Source organism: Tyto alba, unplaced genomic scaffold (assembly GCF_018691265.1).
Source record: "Tyto alba isolate M040663 unplaced genomic scaffold, T.alba_DEE_v4.0 Super-Scaffold_42, whole genome shotgun sequence".
NCBI classification, from domain to species: domain Eukaryota; kingdom Metazoa; phylum Chordata; class Aves; order Strigiformes; family Tytonidae; genus Tyto; species Tyto alba.
The window spans coordinates 16,450,043-16,469,918 of NW_024881318.1; the positions used below are offsets into that span (position 1 = coordinate 16,450,043).

Genomic DNA, 19,876 nt, shown 5'->3' on the forward strand with positions numbered 1-19,876 from the left:
AGCTGCATAGCTTAGGTATAGTTGTGAAAGTGACAACCTTTACAGAATAGTTGTTTCTATTAAAGTTGATACTTATATATGGACCTTGAGCATCATCTCACTTTAGTCCATATTGAAGGGAATTTGTAAATCTGAGTCAACTCTACCCTTCCCCATGTGTGGGATGTGACATTTATTCCCTCAGTGTTGGAAGGTCCTAAGGGATATGGATTCCTGGCTTGTATGGGCAGGGAGAGCCAGGAGGAGACCTTTGAGAGAAACTGGGAGAGGTCTGAGCAGTGGCAAGCCAGGGTTGTCTGAGAAATGCCAGTGCTTTACTGCTCCTGTTACTGAAAAATCAAGGGGGTATAAGACATGCCCTTACCCACTTGGAATGCCATGGGCTTATGCTAATTAGCATGATCTAAAAGCTGTGGCAGATAGAATTACAACACTTGGCAAAGAACAAAAAGTGTGACTGGGGAAAAGGGAAGGTCACTAGGGGAGCAGTGTTGGTGGCAGCTTAAAAAGAGATGCAACTGATTAAGCAAACTAATCCTTGCAAGAACAAATAAAAACCCTGCAAAGCTAACTAGCCACTGAATGTAATACTAGTCAGTGACTCCATGTGGCTCTGTCAGAAGCATTTGGACCAAGAAAAAAATTTACAATCCAAATTAAAGGAAGGGTGAAAAGGGTATTATGACCAGACATATCTTGATTGTTCCAAATAGTGAACTGTGATTTTTAAGCTCAGCACAACTGGCCAAAAAACAGGCACTGGACCTTAGACCCTTGTACCTGACTAAGGAATTAGAAGTTAGCTGAGAAATATTCTACCCCAAAAATGAGGAAGTGATGATGAGATCACTAATTAAAACCAAGACCGCCACTGATAATGGCCAAGGTGGGGGAGCCCTGCAACTTACTATGCAGATGGTGCCATACTTGGCTGCTGAAGTGTCAAAGATCCAGGAAAAATACACCAGGTCAGCTCAAGAAACTGAAATGGAGTATGTATGGAGAGTATCATTGACCAGTGGCAATCAAGTTTTGCTGTCAGAAGATGAGGCCCAGGGGTACTGGGACCAGGGATTTTCCTAACTACTGATCTAAGAGAGCTTTGGTCATTAACTCAACAAGCTGCCAGTTGGAAAGGGAGATCCAGTACATATAGAGACCCCAACCATAAAAAATTTGACCAGAAGGCTGCTTGTCTCTCATTAATGGATGACAGATGTTGAGTTCCTCAACAGCCTTCCCCAATGCTATTAATTGCTAACCCTGATAGAATGACTCCCCTGATTCATGACCTGCCTGATTCTGTGAAACCATATGCAGTAGAACTACAACCAGCCATGGGATGCATTAGCCCCACAAGTCAGGAGATGGGCCTGATGAGGAGGACCCATGGCTTGGGGAGATATAACCCAAGAGTTAATAAATTCTGGTAGAAGGATGGGGATCACGGGGGGCCACAAAATCAAAGACCTTTGTGCGAAGAGTGGAACATCGGGAAAATCTGGGCCATGAGCCTCAGGGGCAAGTAGAAATCTATTGTGGGCTGAGGGAATCAAAAAGGGGATTCTCCAGGTTTTCATGGGTGGTATGCCTACCATGGCCTTAGAAAACCTCATTTGAGCGTAGAAAGACAAAAAGAAGGATCACTGAATTCGTACCTGGGCATCCTATTAATCACTGTTTGTCTTCATGTATATATTTCACAGGTTGTCAGAAGCCCACCGAGTGACTCATGTTTTTGGTTGTTGAGTATTTTCATTGTTTATCTGACTTCATTAGGCCTGGTTTTCTTTTTCACTAGGGAGAGATGGTGTGGGAGAAGTTTATATTCTTATTTTGTGGATGTATAATCTTGTCTCAGTCAACTAGGAATTGGGATAACCAACCCAATTTGGCATGGGAATTGATTACTGGTTTTATCTGAATCTACAACTGAACAGACCAAGGTCTTTGCATGGATCTCTCCATGTCTGCGTCAGTGGGTTTTAAATTTGCCATAATTTGGCCGAATCTCTCACGAATTTTACATTTTAAACCAAAAATATTGTATCAAATGTGTATTCAAAATACACAATGGAAGGGAAAATGTTTGTGGGGAGCTGATTCATCCCCATCCCAAGAGCATAGTGGGACAACTTGATACATACCCTCTCCAGTGATCTATCAATTTCTGGCTAACAAAACCTGGGGACACATGTGGAATGCTACCTGTTGGAAGCAACAGCTCTGCAAGGCAACTACAAATGCTCCCCTTGCAGCCTGAAAGAACTGGACATTTTATCCCTGGGGGGTGATGATCCCTTGTAATCTTGTACTGAATTGGACATGGTATCCCTAGGAGATGGAGATCCCTTGCGATCTTTTATGTTGGTGGGACAGCCCCACCTCACAGTGAACCTCTACAGCACAAATATAATGTCCTGCTACCCCTCCATTGGTGTATTCAAATTCCTGACAAATGGGGTGGCTATGTTCACCATGACCATTCTTGCTATGAATGTCCTTGATCCCTTAAGCATTTTCTGTCCAATCCGGATAGTGTAATTGATGCACAAAAAATAAATGCCTTACCCCTTAATGAATTGCTCACAGGTGATCAGTTGTAAATTGTTAATGTGGGACCTCATATAAACATGATATGTCCCAGAATTACAAACCTTCATTCTGGATGTGTGCTTGTTAGGGTTTTTGGTTCCAGGGTTTAAACCTGGAGATCCCATGTGTAATGGAACTATTATCAATTAAGATACTATATTATAATGTGGAGTCACATCCACAAGACAAAGTGGAATTTTGTGCAGGAAGGGAAAACCAGAATAACAGAACCCTGTGACCCATCAGCATGCTCCACTGCTGAATATCCAGCCCTTCAAGGCACTGTCTGGGCATGTTCAGATGGGAAAATGTACTCACACCTGCATGTACACAGAATGGGGGGGGGTTTACACTGTACCATTGGTACTCCATCAATGTGTCTCTCCAGAACATTTGAGTTTAATGACCCTGAACATAACCAGAGAAAACGGGATGTTCAGACACCTCTGGCAGCACACAAGTAGGTAAGAAGGGTCTGAGCACCCAGTTATTACAGCTGGGGAATGAAAGTGGCCCTTGTGTTTGAGGCCCGTTTCACCCCAGGTGTGCTCCTACAAAGACACCAGTTTGTATGAGAAAATTTGACCCAGCAGGTATGTGTTTGGAGTAACTGGACTGCACATGTTTTTGGAACACTCAATCTGCAAGTTCAACAGGTGTCAAAGATGGCCTTGCAGAACTATGTAGCTCTGGATATGCTCAAAGAACAAGGCATATGTGGAGTGCTGAACCATACGGCTGGAGAATGTTGCGTTACTGTATACAATACTACGACCACAATTGAGGCAGCACGTCAGAAGATGCAGGGAATCACAGCCAGGACGGGAGGCTTATTCCAGTCAATGCTACCGAATGAATGGAATGTGGATTGGAACCCTGTCTCATGGATCTCAACTCTGCTCAAAAACTTGGACTTGCAGGATGGTGGGATTGGATAGCCAAAGCTCTAGTGATGCTTTTGTTAATATTAATTGGCCTAGCTATTGGCTTTGCTATAATAAGGTGCCTGATTAAGCACTTAGTCTCTTCTCTCTCTCTCTCCATCAATATGGTATGTTCAGATCAGCACTGTTGAGGAAGACCTTGGAGTGTCTGAGCCACCATGCAGGGTGTCAATTCTCTTGACCAACTGGTATCTCAACCACTCCTGGAAATGCAGGGAGAGAAGGTTCCAGAAGTCCAAGAACTGGAGCCATAAACAGGGAGATGTACAAGGCCAGGGGGGACTCTCCACACCAAACACCCTGTTGGCAGGCCCAACACTGGATCCAGGACTACTGATCTCTCTCTCTCTCTCTCTCTCCTCTTCTAAGTAACCTTAAAGCTACTAAGTAACAGTTGACATTGTTAAGTGATGCAAGGCTGACCTTGATTTCCAATAAAGCGCATAGCTTAGAGTTGTGAAAGTGACAACATTTACAGACTATTTGTTTCCATTAAAGTTGGTATTTACATATGGACCTTGAGCATCATCTCACTTTAGTCCACACTGAAGAGAATTTGTGGATCCGAGCCACCTATGCCGCTCCCCACAGGTGGGGCGTGGCACCAGTAGATGGGCCTGTGCTTCTCTGATCCTCTATCAAAGATGAAACATCACCAAGACATGGAAGAACACAGGCTTTTCTTCTGCCATCCCCAAGGGCCCTTTCAAATTACTTAATTACATGAAATAGCAGACGTAAGGGAAAGAGTAAGATGACAAAACTGGTTAAGCAGTTTTGACAATTCCTGTTGGTTTTGTATCCCTACCTGCATGCCAGATGTTGGAAAAAAAAGTAGTGGAAGAGCCTTGCTGGAATGAGTGAAGGAGAAACAAATGAGTTACATGAATAAATTTGTTCTTATTTCTAGTGAAAAACAACATGGGAATTGGTATTACACCTCTGCTTAAGTGCATAATCAACCTGATCTTGAGTAGTGCTTAAAAAAAAAAAAAGGAATAACAAATACCTGATTTTGGAGTTGACTTTACACAGTAATTGTCAATGCATCTGGAGAAGCCAGTGCTCAGCAAGGGCTGTAGTACATTGTTTAGGAAACCCCTCGTGAAATTTTCCAGAAGCACTGATCTTTCATTAACTAAGTTCCTCTAAAGTTTCATCTTGACACATAACATGGCAGAATACTCTCCTTCCCCCACAAGTTAACATGGTACCTTTACTGGGTCAAGGAATTATTCAGATGTTAAAATCTGAACGAAAGTAGAATGATAAAAGTACAGCTCTTGCTGATTGTCCACAACACCATTTTTTTTTTTTTTTTGGAAACGTAAGGAAGCAATTAACTAAAACATTAAAAAAAGTGATTACATGAGAAAGTAACACGGCATCTTGTTTCACCAGACAGCGTTTGCATCTTTGCTAAATTACTAATGGGTGTGCTGTACAATCCCACACACAGCAGGAGGAAAAGAAAAGTATCTTTGGGCAGGATGATGACTGGATGAAAGTCCCATGACAAAAATAATTACTGTAATTAGAAACTCTTCAACTTTGTGCAAACTTTCTTTTTTTCCCATGCTCTAATTAGAGGGTAGCGTTGTAGTCAGGGTAAGCAGTTTTAACTCTGTTTGAAATCTCCAGTTGTGTTCTGCTCAGGGTGCTGCTTGGTCAGAGATTGGCTATGCTTATGTAAGTGAAATCTCACAGGCTGAACACTGTAGTAGTACTTTTTGACTTTTTTTTTTTTCTTATTTAAATAAAAACAAATACTTTATAATTTGTGTGTTTTACAAATGCTTGTATGTCTGGGGTATAAATGGCAAGGTTTTGGTAGCAGAGGTGGGGGCAGCTAGCAGTAGTGACTGTTGTGAGACAGTCAAGGACTACCCTGCATGAGTCCCAGCCAGCTCTGCAACACCACACACCAATGCTCAGCTCCTCGGGAGGCTGCGGTGCTTCTGTGAAAACATATTCAAGAACTGGCAGTAAATGCTATGGTACATAGGAACACGGCTGGGGCAGCAGGAGGCGTGCCACTGCACTGCTGGTGCCACCCCCAAGGGGACTAGAGATGCTATAAGGTCCAAACAGTGTACTTCCCCAAAACAATTTTATTATTTTCCTCTCACTCTTTCTAAAGAATTACCCATTTTGGTATGACTTTCATAGATGAAATATGAATCTATGTCTGCTTCTTCATCTGATACCCAGTTAATCCAATCAGGGTTAGTCATACTAATACTAGAATAGGTGTGCAGCTAATACACACCACCACTGTAGAACTGAACTGTATTTACGAAACAGATTAAAGCATATTCTTTATTAAAAAGTGGATCTATCAGACTGCTTTAATAGTACTGAACAAGCATTTCACCTTCAGACTGTGATTTTCTTATCCAGTGTAGATTGGTGCTGAGTCTAGGTGGCCAGTACCAGAGGTTCTGTGTGTGTCTCATGTAAGGAAGCAAATCAAGTCTATTTTGCAGCTGCTCTTTCCGTGTGTCTCTGTAAAGCAGTATGAAATACTTCCACGGCAAAGTCGACATCCTTTTTAGTAATGCACATAGGAGGTTTAATTCTAAATGTCTGAGTAGAGAGAAAAAAAAATAAAATTGTATGGAAAAAATAGTTTCTAGCAGCCCTTTTAGGTCAGTACTCACCTTCTGCCCAAAGAAATCTAATCAAAAGTGTGAAAAAGAGTATCACAGGAGAACAGCAGAGCAGGGACTCAGGCTTCTGATCAGTGCACTCTGAAGTGGGGCAATTTTGGACTTGACTGCATCCAACTCCCCACTCTACTCCTGTGACAACGCAACTGCCTCCAAAGCAGAGCTGACTAGAGTAGGTTCTGTTTGCAGCCCCGTTATTCCAGATAGAGCTAGTATAAAACCTTGGATGGGCTTGTACTAAGAAAGAACAGACACATTGGTGAATTCTTCTTTATGGCAGCTTTGCCACAGGGGAAAGTAGCATCTACTGAGAATGGCAGCCTCCTGCATTGTGTCAGCTGGTTTGCTGTTATATCACAGGCTTTTTTTAAGGCTTCCAAGAGAATGTATTATGAAATAATCCCTAAATACTATTTTCCAAATAGGGTACTATAGCTTGAATGCGTGTTGATCAGGAAGGGATACATGTACAGTTTAACTTGTCAAGAATATAAGTTCTTAAATCCAAACATTTGATCTATATTATAATGTTTCCAAGACTATTTAATTTCTGTAAGAATCTTCGATTTCCAGTTTAAATATTTCTGTCATCATGTCACGGGACTTTATGCAGCAGGAGTAGAATAATGGTCTTTCCTACCCACAGCCCCCACTGAAGCTAACACAGATAAGCAGCACTCTTGTGACACAGAATCAGATTTTACCACACTCTGAGCTGCAGTCTGTTACCCATGTTCTGGACTGTGACTTGCAGAAGAACCAAAGAGGTGATAGGTGCAGCATCCTATTTATTTTAGCCATCCTGCATGTATTTCATGCAGATGCTGCTTCCTCTATGTCAGAGGGCTTCATTAACTGGACCAGCCCTGAGACAATTCTATGCTGTAAGCAGTTGGTGACACAGTGTCCTGCGTACAGCACTTTGCCTCTTCAATTGTTGTGGGCTGGTACCCATTCACATGCAATTCTCACTTTTGTGCTGTGTTGGGGAACTTGCTATTAACAACTCTTTACTTTTCTTTTTTTTTTTTTTTTAAATTACCACACAGGTAGAATGTTACCATTCTCCAGATTGTAAGAACTAGCAAAACCAAACCTGCTCTGTACAACAGGCCAGGTGATAATCTGATCAGTAGCAAAGACTTAGCAGGCCTGAATATTGCTGATTTCTTCTAATTTACATAGACTATAGTTCTTCTAGGGGAAGTTGTCCCTCTAAGGGAAAACTCAAAGCATAGAGCTAGTTCAGCATACTTGAAAACAATCAAACAGCTCCTGCCCGATTTATAAAATGAGCAAAAATAAGCAGAGATGGTTCCTAGAAGTAGATGCTTTCTAGTTTATTTACTAAACTAAAGTTAATTTAGCTTGAGAGAAACAAGATGTAGTTCATAATGACAGAAAATAAGCTTTATGCATAACCAGAGGTTCAGTACCTGACTGTAGAGTCCTCCTCTGCCAATCAGAACCCCCATGTCTTTACAGTCCTCCCAGATCTGATTGATTTCTTCAGCTGGAAGAGGGTGGCGACTGTCCTAAGGAAAGTGAACATTAAACTTCACTTAGATATTCTAAATTAGTTCTATGAAAAATACGTATATTCCAGTCTCTCCAATAAATCCCACCCCCATCTCTGGCTGAAAACATCAGCTGCATAATTTATCTGCTTTCTAAAATGAGTTTATGCAATTAAGGTACACAAGTCACGGTTTACTCAAAGCTTGTGAAGTATTTGAAATGCTGGAATGTTCTGGCTCATTTGCATAGCCAGAGCAATGTTTTCTTACCACTAGCTGTTTCTTAATAGAAAATATTCCTATTATATCAACTGAAATAAAATGTGATAAAACTTTCAACAGCACTGTAAATTGAAAGGAAAAATTAAATCACAAACCTTATCTGTCACCATTTCTACTCCAATCATAAGTCCCTTGCCACGGACATCTCCAACAATCTCAAATTTATCCCGTAGTTTGGCCAATTCTAGCAGCATGTATGTTCCGACATCCTCACTGTTCTTTTGTAGACCATCTTCTTCAATAGCCTGGTTAAAATTATGTACTATGACAGTGTTGCAGGAAAAGCTTCCAGTACAGTCACTTAATCCCCCCATTTAGCTTGATGACACTGTATGGTTATCTCACTTCTGTGCAGACTATGTTCCTTCACTACTACCATCCTCACATTTTTCTTCTTCTATAATCCTCTAATGACATCAGAGTACAATTGAACTTAATATTTTGACGATGCTGTGGCATTTTTCACATTTTACTTATTATTCCATAAACATAATCCAGTAATTAATCTCACATTTGGTCAAAACAGAAAAATACCTGACCAGTGGGATTATTTTCAAAATTTTACCAGAAATATTTTAATGCTTTCTCAGTATCATTAGAAGAATACAATTTGACGAGGCACACCTATGTGTACTAGCCAGACTTTTAGGGAACAACTTGAGAGTTTTAATTAATTTTTTAATCACAATCTTTTTTTTGTTCCTTACTCTGCTCTCCTCAAAGTTCTGACATACAGCCAGCTGTGAGCACTAACACACACAGCCATTTCATGAACTTGATATCTGTGTTAAGAAAATTCACATGAGAAAACAAATAAATAGTTACAGAAGTTAAAGTGGGTGTTTCCTATTTTTACTTTTTTGTGTCTTTTATTTCAATTTCATTTTACTCTTCCTGACTCTGACAACCTCCTTGGACTTATTTCAAATCCAGGCTCCAAGTTACTTCAGAGCAAAAAACCCCAAAACATGGGTTCAGACCTTCTTATCTATAAACTGTTTTTTCAAAATATTTTTATGATCAACCATCCTACAAAATAGCTCCAAAATAATTCCCAAAACACTCTGGAAAGTGTCTGCTGTAAGTACGTGAGATTCAAGGACAAATGCTCTGTACATGAACAAGACAAATTAAATAGTAACCTACTGCCCACTGACTGATTTTCTGGATAATAAGTGAAATACATTGCAAATCTTTCTATTGTCTTTTTCACAACAGATTTTTTTTCAAAGGAATTCTGACCTTAAATATTTTTAACTATCTGGTCATTAAGGCTTTTTGAGCATAGGATAAAAGCTGTGGAGTTAAACAATTTGTTAAGCATGTGTGCTAGAGAATAAATTTGGTATAGTTGAGGATTTGCATAGTCCTATGAAAGAGTTAGCTAAGGCTTTTGAGAAAATGCTTTCCTACATTTTTATTAGCAAAGTAAAGAATGTAAGAGAGACAAAGATGATTCTGAAAACATAATTAGAGGACTCCTATTCTTGCTAGAGGGATGAAAATTTTGCAGTAGAACTAACTGGCAATTTTTCCTACACATACGGCACATTGGCTATGTATGCATAATACATGCGTATGTTTATGAATTTTATACAGTTATTTAAAAAATTTCCCACATATAACTTTATAGTAAGAATAAACATAAACATTTGTCATCTTTTGCTACAAGAAAAAGTGTGGAATATATAAATTTGTATTATGTTCTCCCTACGTCAAGAACTGCAGCTCCAACTACACAGGCCAAAGGGCTTCCTCCAAATGTATTAAAGTGAAGGTTTTGAGCCAAGGAACTTGCGATCTCTAAAAGAAAAAGAACAACACTGATTACTCTTACAGTTGCGTTATGTTTGGTAACAGTACTTATCTGCTTTAACTGAACTGCGGGGTTAAATATGCTGTGCTTTAACCCTGATTCTACTGGAGACAACACACTAGGAAGATTTTTTTTTTTCCTGCAAGTAGTCTGTACAAAAAACTATTGTGTCTAGCAGATGCTAAAACGAGACCTTTTTAAAAAAGTCACACTTCTAACATATGCTGTCAATTGTCCCCTTAAACTGACATCTACAAATTTTCTTCCCTAGATTCAGACAGTCATTTGTATGAATCAAGTAGTTCGCTAACATGCTGCCTTACATACTTGCAGTACATTGATTAGTAAAACGGTATATTCAGTGAGGACCTCCAGGATCTATTACCAGCTCTACCAGTCTCACAAGGTCATCTCTGCTTCAGTTATACAACTAACCCCATTTAAATAAAGCTTTGCACTGGTATAGCACAGCACTTGGATAAACAAGTGAACAATAAGAATCTAATTAATTTGGCAAAAGATAGATTGAGACAAAGATCATTAATAAAGCTCAGCTGTTTGAACACATATCTCTCCAGGAAGTAATTATTGCATGGCATCCTCTGTAACTGCTCTATTTTAAATCTTATCAGAACAATTATACCTTTTGTTGTAACAACAGCTGCCATTGGAAAGCCATTACCAATTCCTTTTGCCAAAGTAACAATGTCAGGGAGTACACCATGTGTTTGAAACCCCCAGAAATGGCTGCCTGTCCGTCCAAATCCTGTCTGTACCTTTCGAAAGAAAAATCCAGAGAAATCCCCATCACTTTCTCACATTTGACAATATGATTTCTTTTTCTCTTTCTATTGTTTCTGATTTGCCTTCAACTGCAACTTCATCTGGAGTCAACTTGTATTAGGATCCTTATTCAGATGGCTTTGCACAGAATACTGCTTCTTGTAACTGGGTTTTACTTTCACATTTGAAAGAGATAACATGTCACCATTTCTTAGGCATAGTGAGATGCACAAATAAACTGCTGCTTCCATTTCAAAGATGGAGAAGAAATGCAGTTGCTTATCACATTTCAAAAGTAACCCCATGATTGCTGATTTCTGCTTGAGCTATGTATCACCATCACTTTGAAACATTTGCTACTATTACAAAATAGCTTTAGCTAAGCAAATTCTATTGAGAAAATGTACTTCCAGAGGTGTAGCAATCAACTCCCTTCTAGAGTTTATATATGCCAACAACACTCGTAAGAGGAAGTGTTATTCTGATGAACCAAACATCACAGCTGGCATTTATTAGCTGCGTATGTATGTAAATTTACTGCTACTGAAAGGTAAGGACTGAAGTCTGCTACTAACATTACCCATGTCTAAAATCAGAATATCACATAGCAGAATAAAAGCAGTAAAAACTGGGAGGCTCCTATACTTTGAAAGATGTGCTGTGTTATAACTTGAGCTATGAAGTGTATAGCATTTAATGTAGATTATTTTCAGGCTTCCAGTTAGCCTTCACTTGGATTCTTATGATGAGTTCCATAGGTACCCCAAACTCTAGAGATCATATGTAAAAAACAACTCACTTCATCTGAAATACAAACACCCCCTCTTTCCCGTACTAGCTGATAAGCTTCCTTTAAGAAATTTCTTGGGTACTGGACAGCTCCATTAACACCCTGCCAAAACAAAAAAGACAGTGTCTTCAGGAATGGACAAGAAAACAGGAGTTCCAAAGTGTGATTATCCCACAATAAGAAAAAAATAGCAGCAGCCCTCAAGTAAAAGGAAGATAGTTGTCTCAAGTTTCTGGCTTCAACAGTGAAACTGCTTCAAAAAGCTCCCGCTCAGGTCACTCATTCCCATTCCACATGGCAGTTTGGTGTTTCTATTAATTGTGCTGGTATAAATGTTTGTGAGGCCATACTATAAACTGGTTCACTATAAGACAGAGTCTATTAAAGATAAACTGCCAAAACAAGTACCTTGAAAACATACACAATGAGAAACCCAGAAACTATGTTTTATGACAAAGTTAACCAGAAAATTCACATCCCTTCTTTGGTTAACTTGTTTAAAACATTGTTTCCTCAACTTCTGTTCACCTTGCCAGTTTTCATGTGGATCAGAAATGCCACTCTACACCTGGACTGCAATAGCTTCTTAGACTTAAGTCTGCAAAGGCTTAGAAGACAGCAAAACCAGAAAACAGCTCCAATTTTCTCTATGGTCACAATTCCCACATTTTTTATCTTGCTTTTCCTGTTCCCAGGATATAATCTCCATTTTTCCTATTTAAGAACCACATACACAGCAGTTCTTTAATGGGTGAAGCACCAAGAGAATGCATCCTGTGGCCACCACTTGCTGGAGAGCTGCTAAAAATATAGTGGACAACATGGCTGGGAAGAGGTGGATGGAGGATTGTGTTAAAGTTTACAGAGATAGTAAAGAGAAAAGCAGTATAAAATTTGGAAGAAGGTAGTACAAACTAAACGATAACGTTTATCATACTCACTATTTAAATGCAGAAAAAGTATATGTTTAATCATGATTCTCTGTTTAGTTTAACTTCATGAGCAAAATTCAGTGACAAAAGTTGAACTTTTAAGACAGTCCATTCTTCCAAATATTTAAGGCATTAAAAAAATAATAAAAATCAGCAGAAGTCTATGTTTAGGATGCAGCTAAGGAATATCATGTTTGAATGTTTCATGCTATTTGTGCTATCACAATTGACAAATTGCAAACTACCTACCTGAATTGGTTCAGCAATAAATCCAGCTATTGCCTTTGGGACCGAGGTATTCAGAGTATCTTTGAACTGTTCAATGTACTGGCCATTTGCATGACATACACCTGATTGCAGGGGAAGCAGTTTAAAGGGAATTTAAATGACACAAAACTAGCTTCAAAACACAAAATTACATATCTAAGCAACAAATATTATTTGACTGTATGGTAAATACCACCTCTCAAATACACAATAAAAGGCTAAACATTAAAGGAGAGATTTCCTTATTTTCTCTTAAATCATTTATATTCTATGGAATGTCCCTTCCAAAACAGCAAGGCAAAGCTGCCAGACAATAAAATGTTGCACATTATACAGGTCAGTAAGCTGCAGGTTAGAGAAAGTGTTTGTGAATCACCTACATCAGCAGAAGGAATAAGCAGACACTTTTTCAGGGATTAATAAGCATCAGCATAAGACACAGGGAACCATTAGGTTAGTGCAGGTATGAGGTTTCTGGAGAATACAGCTGCGTATCTGAAATAAAGGACAGAGCAATTAGTATAGTTAATGCTCCTATTCAATAGGGACAGCTAAGCTAACAAGAAATCATCATGTGTGGATGGGAATCAAAACACTAAAGAGTGCCTGTTGAAACAGTGGAAAAAAGTACTGTAATTGTTGCTAACAGGGAAGCAGTAGAGGAGCTTTCATACTGTGCTGCATACAGAATGTTTTGCCTCAGATATGACTTTTTGCCCATCGCTGGCTTCAGGTTGTCCTTACTATTCATCTCATTCCAGAACAAAAGCTGGAGAACTGTCAAAACTTCAGAAACAGTAGAAAACACTAATCAACATTTCTGTTCTTCCAGATACGGAAGTTCAGGTGAGTACCACAGCTTCCAGAGTTGATCGTGACAAATGCTGGAAGCAAAGGCTGGGATTTTAAGAAGAAATCTGAGAATATGAGGTGTCACCTGTGCAAAATTTTCTTAGTGAGAAGCTGGTGACTCAGGTTCTCTGCAGTATTTGCTTTGGATGCCCTGGCAAATCCTAACCAGAGGTCTACCTTTCTTAATGAAGTAAATATAACCTATTTCCACAGCCTTCTACTATTCTCTAATCTAAAAGCCAAATACTTCCTTGTCATTGACCAACCTTCAGAACAGCTGCATTTTCGAACAGCTTGCACTGGAGAATCTCTACAGTGGCTGCCTCCCCATGGACCACGAAAAACATCTGGTAACATTGTCTGTCAAGCATAAGAAAAATAGCTACAGGTTTCATTATGCCTTTCTAATAGATGTTTTGATCATACTTAGGGATGACTAATGAAAAAAAAAATTAAAACAAGTCTGTTAAGAGTGAAAGGGCTCAAGCAACTTGTCTGAAGATTACTTATGGAATAATACTGAACTTCTTTCTCCATCAAGAAATGGCAGAATAGTTTTGGAACCAACAAGTTTAGACTATTCTAGCAAGTCACTCAATTGAGGATTTCCTTTGTTTTGTTTTGTAAGCTACTCAGTAGTCTTGGTTATCTAAGATTAACAGCAACACTTTTAGAGCTGCTAGTAGTATTTCAACAATCCAAAGTATGATAAAAATCTGCAAAATACAGGCGGATCTAGTAGAGTAATTACAGGCTGTAAATTGCCTTCTAATTCTGACTACTGATGAAATACCACATGACTTCAGGCAACTCATTTACCCAGCCAGGTTGGGATGCTGCTAGAAAGGAGCCTTCCTATAGCCAGTGCTGTGGCTGAGCTGTCAGCAGGGCAGATCAGAGTAGCCAGTGCCAGCTTCTAGTAGACAGAAAGACATTTCCATCTGCTCAAGGGCAGGGAGATAAGTTATTGCCATTTATACTCAACGGATCTGCCTAACAGATAAATCTCCTGTCTTGCTGAAATGAGGGACATCATAGGTTTTTTCTTTCATTCCAGGGGTAGACCTACTTCAGACCAGCTGAAAGCAGCCTCACACAGATTTGCCAAAACAAACTTGAGAGAAGAGGTTCTGAGCATTTCTATTTTGCACCTTACACAGGCTTCCATGCAAGCACCAAGCATGACTGAAGAACTGTAGAGCATGACCACTTGTATTATGGCTGTCCCAACTCAAAATTAGCATAAGCAACTATACCGAGAAAGAAAGGGGACTCTGGCTCTTGTGCTCACACAGAAGGAACAGCTACACTGCAGTTTAGTTAGTGACCATAAAGCACTTTGAGGATAGAAAACACACTAATCGTTGAAATCTTCAAAAAAACCTGTTACCCACATTATTTAAAAAAAAATAATAAAAATCTCACTGTTGAACAGCCAAAGCCATTGGCGACACCGTGCTTATAAAGACCAATAGATGTCAATCCCAGTGTGTAAGGGCTGCCTCCATGGTATGCTCCTCTGTGCAAAAAAACAAAGCACATGAACATCACTCACTTCCAAGAAGAGACTGTATCAATATCTGTTCTGAGAACACATGCTTTTGACACTCAAATTATTGGGGAAAATGTGTATTGTTACACACAAAACAAAAAGGTTCCTACTGCCATTTTTTGCTCTGGTTTTGAAAGAACCATGACTGCCCATCTGTAATTGGTTTCCTGAAATTTAAATGTTAAAATTGTGAGGTAATGTTTGCAAGGAGAAGAGAACAATGATTGGAAGCAACAGCAATTCAGTCAGTGCCTCACAAAGTTCTGCTGTAGCACCTGAGCCCTATGGAGCAAACATCAATGTTCTCTGAATCTTGGGAACTGCTTTTCTCTCCAACAGATGCTGCTCACCATTAAACTACGTGGTGGTTTGTTGCCAGTTTTATATAAAACCCAAAAGTTCATTAATGAAAATGTACAAGCAAGGTGGGTACCCAATGTTCTGCTGAACAGAATAACAGAAAAATACAGCTCTTCATAACAAGGCCTTCTATTCTAATATTTGCGGCTGCCTGGGATCCGTAGTAAAGAGAACTGCTTACACTGATACTTACATAGCACTCACCCCTGCACCACCTCTGTTGTTAAGCCAGAAGAGCTGTTTGTGTACCTCTGCAGTGAACTGCGGTTCAGGGATCTGGCAGAAAAATAAGGCAGCAAAACAAACAACACAGAAAAATCCCTCTGCCAGGTTATCTTTCAGCCAGAGCAGTTCCCTGCTGTGGTTCACCGCATGGCTCTTTCAGATGTACCTTTGTACCCCCACAAAGCAGGGCACTGCAGGGGTAGAATGAAGAAAGTAGAAATTGCTGAAGCCTGCTCTGGCCCTGAATGAAGGTCCACCGAAGCACACCCTGAACACAGAGACTAGACCCTTTTCTAAGTACAAAAGCAAAAATTGCACATTGTGTTTTGTATGCAAGCTAGTCTTAATATACTGCATCAATTCATCAATTCCTGTTTAACTCCTCTTTGTCAAATAGAGAAATTTTATAGCGTTTTCCTCAGCACATCTGGGGTTAAAGAGTTCTCTATTATAATTTCTTGGTTTAGGCACATATAGACTGATCACGTAAACAAATGAGTTTTGTAAAGCTCTATCACCATTACCTGAAAGAGATGATGTCGAAGTTACGAGTATATAGCCTTGCCATGAACATAGCCAAATCATTGGCTTCTGACCCACTGTTGGTTAGATAAACCACCTACAGGAGAATGTTTATGATCAGTACCATGTACAACCACCACCTTGTTTGGCATTAGACCATGTCACTGAGTAACATTATGAGCTATAACACATCAATACCACAAGGTGACTTCACCACAATAAACTTAGTGTTGCCTATACACTATAGATGAAAACTAAGATCAAGTTGATATACTCAGGGAGAGAACAGAAAAATCTTTAAGAGTTGGACTTGTTAGGTTTTCTTAAGATGGAACCAGTGATTCAAAGAAAAATGGAAGTGTCTGGGTCAAACTGAGCATGACTGGCTGAACAGAAATTACCTTCATACAGGTGAAAAGGGCTGTAAAGTGTCCCCGCATGCTGGTTACTTGGAGTGACATACACAGACACAACCACAGAACAGAAAAATTAAGCAGAGTTTGCTAATTGGGATCAAATGAGGATTAAGGATATCCTGAATATAAGTTCTGAGATCTAAAAACAGCTCAAATTTTAGTGTCATTGTTTTTAAAGTTAATTTTCAGAAGTGACTGAGATTCTCCACTGCTTAAACTACACAGATGCTTTAAATTTTTCTTTCTTTTCTTTTTTTTTTTTTTAAACTCTCCTTCTGTTTTTAGGATTGCAATTGTTTCACCCTCTTCTGCTAGCCCAATTTCATTTTATAACCAGTTTATTTGGACTGGAAATAAACCCAATATTTTTTTTTAACTGTTTCTGGGCATACAAAATGTGACATTCATGTGGTTTATTTATTTGTCAGTAAAGATCACTACACAAAGTACACTGGCTACATATAAGTAGAGTTAACATCATCTTAGTTCAGTAATTTTGAAGCCCGCAATGCCCTTTCACAGCAACAACTGGAGCAAGAGAACCAACAGAAGAGGAGCTTGGGATATGCTTGTCTACATCTGGGTCTAAAGAAAAGTCCTTGAGGGTCATTTATCTGACAGTCTGTAGGTCCCCATACAGGTTTTCTCTCCACAGATATCATGGCTCTCTCATTCAGTAAATATTTTTATATTAAATATTTCTTACAAACAGACACACCCTTCACCAGCCCCTCCTCCTGTCAGAAGCAAAGTACCTTAAGTGGATCTGGAAGAAGAGAAGTTAGCTTTTCAGCATACTCCTGGATTGATGGGTGCATGTAGATATTAGCTGTATGCCACAGGCGAGCAAGCTGTTTCTGAGTAGCCATAGTTACCTTCCTGCATGTAGCACAAGAAGAGACAAAGGGATTCAATTCTACACGCAGGTGCACTCATACATGCACATACCTACCTGTTACTCATTCTGAAAATGCAGACACTTTTTGAAGTGATTTCTGAAAATCCACCATTTGCCAGATGGATGAACAAGCAGACAAAATCAATGAATTCTTCAAAATGTAGTGGAAACTGACCTTAATATAAGTGATATATGACAATTCAGTGCATTATATCCTAGGCTCACAGTTTTAGGCTCACAGTGCCAGATTAACAAAGAACAAAATGAACAGAGGTATCTCTTCCTGTATTTAGTACCATAAATCAAAGAGTGACATACTTACGGGTGACAGTGACCAACACTGACAGTGACAATTCCAGCGAAGAGATCAAGGTATCTTCGTCCTTCATAATCAAATAACCACTGCATATAGCCTTGATGTAGCAACAATGGCTTCTTGTAATATGTTCGCAGTGAAGGAGAAATACTTTGTTCACGAATCTTCTGCATACGTTCATATGGATAGGACTGAATGGAATAAAAAAGTCAGTATCCATTTATGCTTTCTAAAAGTCCAGACTAATGAAGCTGTAGTGGATCACACAGATTATACAGCTGTCTACAGCAGCTGTTCACAGAACTAACATTTTAACAAATTCTGGCACACAGAGGGTTTGACAGACCTCTGTCTGAAACAAGACTGCGGTTATGCACTTATGTCTTCCTTAAGGTTTTTCAAATCAACAATTTAGCCATAAATTACAGAACTGTCAAGCAGGTAAATCTACAGGTTATTTCCTGGCTATAACAGAATTGGTTTTTGACCAAACAATGACATTTTAGACGCATATTTAATGCACTGACTATTTATAGCAGATGAGTCAACCATTCAGATCTGGTAATGCAGTCTTACTTAAATTCTGTGTAGTATGTGTGACTTACTTTGTATTTTTCAGGTACAAAATCGCAAGGAGGCATTTTTGCTTGGATGGAGACAGAGCTTTTCCATTTCTGCAGCCTAAAGGCAACTACAAAATAGTAAGAGAATTATCAAACACTGATAAAAGTAGACATCTGAAGGAGTTTCTCAATAGGCTTGTTTAGAGAACACACAAGCTATGATGAAAGTAAGATTTTTTTTTTTTTTTTGTCTGAAAGATTTTCTTGGGGGAATAAAATTATTAACATCTTTGTAAAGGCAAAATACATGTAGATTAAAAAAAAAATAAATAGGTGCTTCTCTCTTTACCCACTAAAACTCAGTTTTCAGTTTCACATGGACTTCTATCTTGACAGAAAAATACTTCAAAAACCCCCAAACTGAGTTTCTAATAGAAATTCTTATCTGGGAACTGCAAGAGCAGGAATCCTAATCCTAAAAGGGCATGAGCCAGTAGTCCGGGGTGACTGCAGCACAGGGGGTGCTCTCAGAGTCCAGGGTACAGTCCCAATAGACCTAAACACGGTGGGCAGAGCAGGGTCCACTGAGTGCCCCACACAAATGGAGGAGATGAATCAGGTCCAGGGTCCACCCAGGTAGCCCAGTCAGGAGCAGCAGCAGATGGGGCCAGAGACAGGACTCCAGACAAGGCTACAGCACAGGTCCAAGGTCCGTTCAGGAGACAGGGCCAGGGGCTGGACTGGTGGCAAGGTTATACTCGTGGCACAGCAGGCTCGGGGCCGAGCTGAAACAGGGCTCCTGGGCAGCCGCATCGGCAGAAGCCCCAGCTGAGGCTGCTCAGGGCAGACAAGGTGTGCTCAGGACCCTGACCACTATCACTGCCACCGTCCCTCCTCTTTCCAAGACCCTAAGAACGTTACACTGTCTTACCTTTCATTTAAGTGAAAGTGTAATTAAGCAGGCATCAGGAAAAGTTATCATTTAAATACATTCTCCTTCTGCATCCCTAACATTATTTGCATTTGTTTTTAGAAGTCTAAGGTTTTAAACAATTTATAAACCACCTCAAAATGTAAATGCTCGAAGAATGAAGTTTCCTGAAACAAATTACATACCCTTACAACCAGTTACAATACTAATGAATTAATCATCTACAAGGGTCCAGCCTCAACAAGATGAGCAAGTTAGAGAAGTCCTGCCTTTGGATATCTGTCAAAGGGATCTACAGCTACCCCCACAGTGCCTCTCCCCCCTCCACGCACAAACGCGATGCCGCAACCGAAAGTCCCGAGGCGAGCCGCCTCTCGGGGACACACGCTGACCCCCCGCCAGGTCTCCCCCGGCCCAGGCCCGCGAGGGCTCCGCGCTCGGAAGCTGCTCCCGCAACGACCCTGGCGGGGCCCAGCCCTCAGGGCGGGCAGAGCCACCCCCGGCCCCTCACGGCCCCCCGCCTCTCCCGCCCGCGCCGGCCCCTCACCGCCGCCCAGCCGCAGCCCGCCCGCCGCCGCCATGTCGGCTGGTCAGACGCGCGGCTCCGCCCGCGCTGGCGGGCGCGGCCGCTCGCGCGGCGGCCGTT

At 40.3% G+C, this 19,876-nt stretch overlaps 1 protein-coding gene across 5 annotated transcripts in view; it reads right to left on the reverse strand.

Annotated features, from left to right (window-relative positions):
* The window catches only part of AGXT2 (alanine--glyoxylate aminotransferase 2), a 29,375-nt gene extending 9,505 nt beyond the window's left edge, over nucleotides 1-19,870 (reverse strand). For 2 of the 5 annotated variants that reach the window (XR_006166654.1, XM_042804408.1), the window contains exons 1-13: nucleotides 19,778-19,870; nucleotides 18,342-18,427; nucleotides 17,743-17,927; nucleotides 17,278-17,401; nucleotides 16,109-16,203; nucleotides 14,873-14,966; nucleotides 13,714-13,807; nucleotides 12,578-12,678; nucleotides 11,406-11,498; nucleotides 10,467-10,599; nucleotides 9,722-9,810; nucleotides 8,103-8,252; nucleotides 7,645-7,743 (exon numbers count right to left, since the gene is read on the reverse strand). Coding sequence is in view for 3 of the 5 variants with exons in the window: in XM_042804408.1 (XP_042660342.1) it covers nucleotides 7,645-7,743; nucleotides 8,103-8,252; nucleotides 9,722-9,810; nucleotides 10,467-10,599; nucleotides 11,406-11,498; nucleotides 12,578-12,678; nucleotides 13,714-13,807; nucleotides 14,873-14,966; nucleotides 16,109-16,203; nucleotides 17,278-17,401; nucleotides 17,743-17,927; nucleotides 18,342-18,427; nucleotides 19,778-19,811 (1,377 nt within the window). In the remaining 2 variants the exon portion in view is untranslated. Of the gene's footprint in view, nucleotides 1-5,266; nucleotides 6,126-7,644; nucleotides 7,744-8,102; nucleotides 8,253-9,721; nucleotides 9,811-10,466; nucleotides 10,600-11,405; nucleotides 11,499-12,577; nucleotides 12,679-13,713; nucleotides 13,808-14,872; nucleotides 14,967-16,108; nucleotides 16,204-17,277; nucleotides 17,402-17,742; nucleotides 17,928-18,341; nucleotides 18,428-19,777 lie in introns of those variants that run through there. The other 3 variants (XR_006166655.1, XM_042804410.1, XM_042804411.1) reach the window with 3 other exon arrangements.
* Nucleotides 19,871-19,876: the final 6 nt, after the last annotated feature.